General features: G+C 35.3%; 1 protein-coding gene across 1 annotated transcript in view; it reads left to right on the top strand.

Annotated features, from left to right (window-relative positions):
- LOC112140884 (polycomb group RING finger protein 5-B) overlaps positions 1–5,244 on the top strand; it is a gene marked incomplete at its 3' end in the record, with an annotated part of 6,418 nt that extends 1,174 nt beyond the window's left edge. The window contains exons 2-4 of the mRNA XM_024263911.2: positions 697–1,329; positions 4,781–4,877; positions 5,189–5,244. Coding sequence (XP_024119679.1) covers positions 1,215–1,329; positions 4,781–4,877; positions 5,189–5,244 — 268 coding nt within the window. The remainder of the gene's footprint in view (positions 1–696; positions 1,330–4,780; positions 4,878–5,188) is intronic.
- Between the last annotated feature and the right edge of the window lie 307 nt (positions 5,245–5,551).

Here is a 5,551-nt window from a genome sequence, read left to right as displayed (position 1 = left end):
TTTTAAGATATTTTGAAGTTTGAATATTTCTTTAGCTACATTTGAACTGTTTTGGCTAACCTAGTTTTTTTTCTTTTCTTAGTGTTTTAGGCCAATTTGGCATTTAGCTTATATTTTATCTGGCTATCAGCTTCTGCGTTTTTAGCTATCAGTTTCAGCATCTTCAGCTATCAGCACTAGCATCTTAAGCGGCCAAATTAAGCTTACAGCATTCGAACTAGCGTTATTGCAGATAGTTCACACTTAAGTTAAAAAGTAACATTTTCAAAGTTTTAAAAATGTAGTTTTAGAGTGTTCAATAAATGTTTATCCTGTTCGGCCCATGACCTAAGGTGTGTTCTGGATTTTGGCCCCCGTGCGATTGAGTGGACACCCCTGCTCTAGATACTGTAGATCCCACACTGTCAGTCTATAGTAGATTTGTTCAGAAAAGTCGACACCCTTGAAGCTGCATTTCTGCTTATCATGATATTGGTCATGATATTTATCCACATTTGAAGCAGAAGAGTGGAGATTCATGAAAATGGGGAGGGAATGGGGACGAGTCAGAGAGGTTAGCTATTCATAGTAAGAGTAGTCTTAGAGAGGATGTATTTAGGTCAGAGCTGCAACAGTATTGTTGGCTGAATGGTCATGTGATTGTAGATTAAAGATGTGTTAACACATTTACTAACTTTGACTTTTTCTCTTTTTTAGATTGACTTTTTATGTGTTCAAATCATCGGGATCCTCGCAGGAGATCAGAAACAAGAGATGCATCAGCATGATGACAAATAATTCACCTTTGACCTCTCTTGGATTCAAAATGGCTCTTTGGCTGGAACATACAAGAAATCGGAATCAAGATTCTTGAAAATATCTTTGACAAAAACAAATATTGTTTGCTTTTTTTAGTCAGCCAATGGCAGGAATGTGGTTCATTGAAGACGGAATACTAAATTTCCTGAAGAACGGATTATAAATTCAAGCCAAGAATGGAGCAGGACTTCACACAGTAGGATCTAACGTTGCACATGTCCTCTTCCCTGGACTCCCTGGTGAACTTCAGTTCAGCAGAACCACATCAATAAAACTCTAATTTTACCCTAAACTCTTCCATTCCCCGTTGCTTTAAATGGACGTCTGATTCTCCAAAAGCTCAGGGGAGTCGCTTCCCTTCAGCTTTGTCTCCTGAACTGCAGCTACTAGCAGACTCATTGAAAAAACTCCCAAATATGGCTGCAACAGGACGGAAACACCTGGTGAGGGATTTCAACCACTTCATCACCTGTTACCTTTGTCGAGGTTACCTGATCAAACCGACGACAGTCACCGAGTGCCTGCACACATGTGAGTGAATCACAAAAATATCAATCAGGTAGATCACACGTGTCAAAGTCAAGGCCCGGGGGCCGGATCCGGCCCTCTGGGTAATTTTGTTTATCGTTATTAATGGCCTGATGTTATCTTGTGCTTAGTTTTAACTTGTTTATTTTTTGACAAAATATATTTTTATGGAGAGTAAAATATTGAAAGTTATTTAAAGTTTAAGTTGATTAATATTCCTGCCTTTTTATTATTAATAATTATTTTTAAAAAGTTACAGTTTTAAAGTTTTAAAATTTGGTTTTCTGCTAGCCTTTTGGACTATTTTGGCATTTATTAAGATTTTTTAGGGTGTTTTGGAGTTTAGCTAATATTTCAGCTACATGCTAGCTGTTTTAGCTAATTTAGGCTTTTTCAGGTTTTTTAGGCTATTTTGAAGTTTGGTTATTTTTTCAGCTACATGCTAGCCGTTTTAGCTAACTTGGGCTTTTTATCATTTTTTAGGCTATTTTGGAGTTAAGCTAATATTTCAACGACATGCTAGCTGTTTTAGCTAGTTTAAGCTTTTTCCATTTTTTTCAGGCTATCCTTAAGTTTAGCCATTTTCAGCTACATGCTAGCTGTTTTGGCTAATCAATTTTTTTTGTTTGTTTTTTAGGTTAATTTTGGATTTAGCTAATATTTGAGCTAGCTATCAGGTTTAGGGTTTTCAGCTATTAGCTTCAGCGATTTCAGCTTCAATGTTTTTAGCAATTAATTTCAGCACCAGCATTAGCATCTTCAGCGGCCACATTCAACTTACAGCTTTCACTCTAGCATTATCGCAGGTAATGGTATATATCTAGTTCATAATTATGTTAAAAAGTTAGTTTTACATTTTTTAAAATGTAGTTTTAGTGTTCAATAAATGTCTATCCTGTTCGACCCGCCACCTAAAGTGTGGTTTGGATTTTGGCCCCCTGTCCGATTGAGTTTGACACCTCTGAGGTAGATGGTGTGAATCCCTTTTTACTCCTATGTACTTTGTCGTATAACGTCCACCCTGTGATGGAGCAGAATTTTGAGCCCCCAGTTTGAGCCTCGGCGTGGACACTGCTAAAAATCAAACCACTGCAATCAGTCAGAGTGGTTTTCCTGGCGGCGACGCGGGGCTTCCCAGAGGCAACACTCTGAATGAACTGCCCTGATCCCAAGATTCTCCAGTCCAAAAGAAAACTATTAGGCCTTTATACATTCAGACAAATGTGGAAGTATTGATTTAACAAACTTATAAAGGATGTTTAAACCATTTTATACACAACTTTCATCAAAATACTTTGATGGAATCAACCTGGATAAACGAGTCATGTTATGTGAACAAAATGAGTCAGCCCCCACAAAAAGTTTTCCTTAATCTAGTTTTGGATGAATCACTATTATAAATGGATAATGTGGCTTCTTTCAAAAGTTTTTTAGTAATTTAAATGCGGTGAAATGATAAGAAACGATATATTTTTGTGATAAACTGCTTGTGTCTTTTTACTAATTGTCTTTATTTGAACTCGATAATGTAAAGAAGAAGATAAATTAAAATAGAACAGTACTGGAATTTTGTTGAAAAAGTTCAAGAAAACGATGGGTGCTTTAACCAAGTGTGTTTTGATAGTGTGAATGCTGTGTTAGTGTGAATTCACACTTTAGTGATGCTGCTTCCGTACTTTTTTTAGCACATAAAAACTCAAGCACGTTTAAACGAATTCTGCAATCTTGGTATCAAAACGTTCAGGACGTTCATTCTTGTACTTTTGGTATTCATAAATGTTACGCAATTTAGGATTTTACCCAATTCTTGAAAATTTTTTCACAAAATTATTTACATGTCTTGAGCACTTTGAAACCTATTCATTATTGGTATCAAAACGTTAAGCATGTTAAGGACGTTAATGCTACTAATGTTTTTAGGGCTAATTTTGAGCTTAGCCAATATTTTAGCAACATGCTAATGTTTTTGGCTAGTTTGGCATCTACTGAGGGTTTTTTTTGTTGCCATTCTTGAATATAACTAATATGTTGGCAACATGCTAATGTTTTTTGCTAATTTGGCATCCATTTAGGTTTTTAAGGCTAATTCAGAGTTAAGCTAATATTTTAACAACATGCTAAAGTTTTTGGCTGAATTGGCATCTAGTGAGTGTTTTTTTTAATTTGGCCATTGTTGAGTTTAGCTAATACTATGGCAACGTTTTAGCAGTTTTGGCTAACTTGTCATCTACTGAGTTTTTTAGTGCTATTCTTGAGTTTAGCTAATATTTTAGCAACAGGCTAATGTTTTTGGCTAGTTTGTCATCTACTGAGGTTTTTTGGGCTATTCTTGAGTTTAGCTAATATTTTAGCAACATGCTAGCTGTTTTGGCTAATTTAAGCTTTTCTTTTTACATTTTTTAGGCTGTTGCGAAGTATAGCTAATATTTCAGCTACATGCTAACTGTTTTGGCTAACTTAGACTTTTTTTTAAGCTTTCTTTGGCTATTTTGGAGTTAGGCTAATATTTACACGCTACCTGTTTTGGATAATGTTGCCTGTTTTCAGGGGTTTCTTTTAGGATATTTTGAAGTTTAGCTGTTTTATCCACTGCATGCTAGCTGTTTTGGCTACTTTAGGCTTTTCTTTTTAAGTTTTTTTGAGGTTTTTTGGGCTATTCTTGAGTTTAGCTAATATTTTAGCAACATGCTAATGTTCTTGGTTAATTTGTCATCTACAGAGTTTTTTTTTTTTATTTGGCCATTCTTGAGTTTAGCTAATATTATGGCAGTGTTTTAACAGTTTTGGCTAACTTGTCATCTACCGAGGTTTTTAGGGCTATTCTTACATTTAGCTAATATTTTAGCAACATGCTATTGTTTTTGGCTAGTTTGGTATCCATTGAGGTTTTTAAGGCTACTGTTGAAATTAGCTAATATTTTAGCATCATACGAACATGTTTTTTTGTGGTAATTTTAGCATCTAACAAGTTTTTTTTCATGCTAATTTACAATTAAGCTAATGTTTTAAATTTGCTAACGGTTTTGGCTAGTTTGGCATTAAGATTACTGAAGTTTTTTTAGGCTAATTTGGAGTTTAGCTAATACTTTAGCAACGTTTTAGTAACGTTTTTGGCTAATTTGCCATCTACTCAGGTTTTTTAGGCTATTTTTGAGTTGAGCCAATATTTTATCATCATGCTATCTTTTTTTTTTTGGCTAATTTGACTTCTAATAAAGATTTATATATTGAAATACTTAAGCAATCTTAGAATTAGGCAAATGGCATTAGAAGTTTTAGCAAATACCTTAAGCAAACAGCTTTAGCATCTTCAGTAACTACGTTCAGTAAAAACATTCACAGTAGCATTATCAAAGATGATCCAACTTTTCTAGTTAAACTAGCTGCTTATTTTGTGTGTTTTGCTGGAATCGATGTTGTTTAAATCAGTAAACTGTCTCTCTGTTTCTCCCAGTCTGTAAAAGCTGTATTGTGCAGCACTTTGAGGAGAGCAATGACTGTCCTAAATGTGGCATTCAGGTCCATGAGACCAACCCGTTGGAGATGCTCAGGTAACCCCCCCCCCCTAATTTCCTTTTCTCCCTTTACAATTCCTCTCTAATGCTTTCCCTTTTAGTCTTTTTTCAACTGGTGTTTTGCTCTTTTATAAGGGACGTCTTTCTTTTATTTCTTATGTAACTTTCTTTTCCATTATGAAAGAGTTATGCAATTTTAAAGATGTCCCTTTGCAATGCTTGAGGAATTCTTTTCTGGGGGAGCCCCCCCTGAATCACCCACTGCTGCTTTGCCTTTGATTATTTAATCGATCCCTCTTCATTAAACAAAACATAACTTTACTGTCATGTCTTTCTGACATTCTCAGGTTGGACAACACTCTGGAGGAGATCATCTTTAAGCTAGTTCCTGGACTCAGAGAAAGTGAGTCAAATGTTGAGACATTATATTACTAGCAGTTTAACTCTAAGAGGACCGTGAGAGAATACCACATACTAATGAGATCTTTGCTGAGAGAAGACGCCAGCAGTTGAATTATTGGAGCATTTGCTTTTACTAAAACCTCTTCTGTTTAATGTGTTGTTCTTTTCCTGTCTGTGATCAGTTTTATCAAGAATTTCAGTATAAATGAAGGCATGATGAACACAGTTATGTAGAGAAGAAGCTTTGGGAGGTTCCTCTGTCCTGACTTTACACAAATTAGGTTTTATTACAACTAAACATAAATATA

Source organism: Oryzias melastigma, unplaced genomic scaffold, assembly GCF_002922805.2.
Source record: "Oryzias melastigma strain HK-1 unplaced genomic scaffold, ASM292280v2 sc00443, whole genome shotgun sequence".
Classification (NCBI taxonomy): Eukaryota; Metazoa; Chordata; class Actinopteri; order Beloniformes; family Adrianichthyidae; genus Oryzias; species Oryzias melastigma.
Note: the sequence above shows the minus strand (reverse complement) of the source record. Positions and strands in the feature narration are given on the sequence as shown.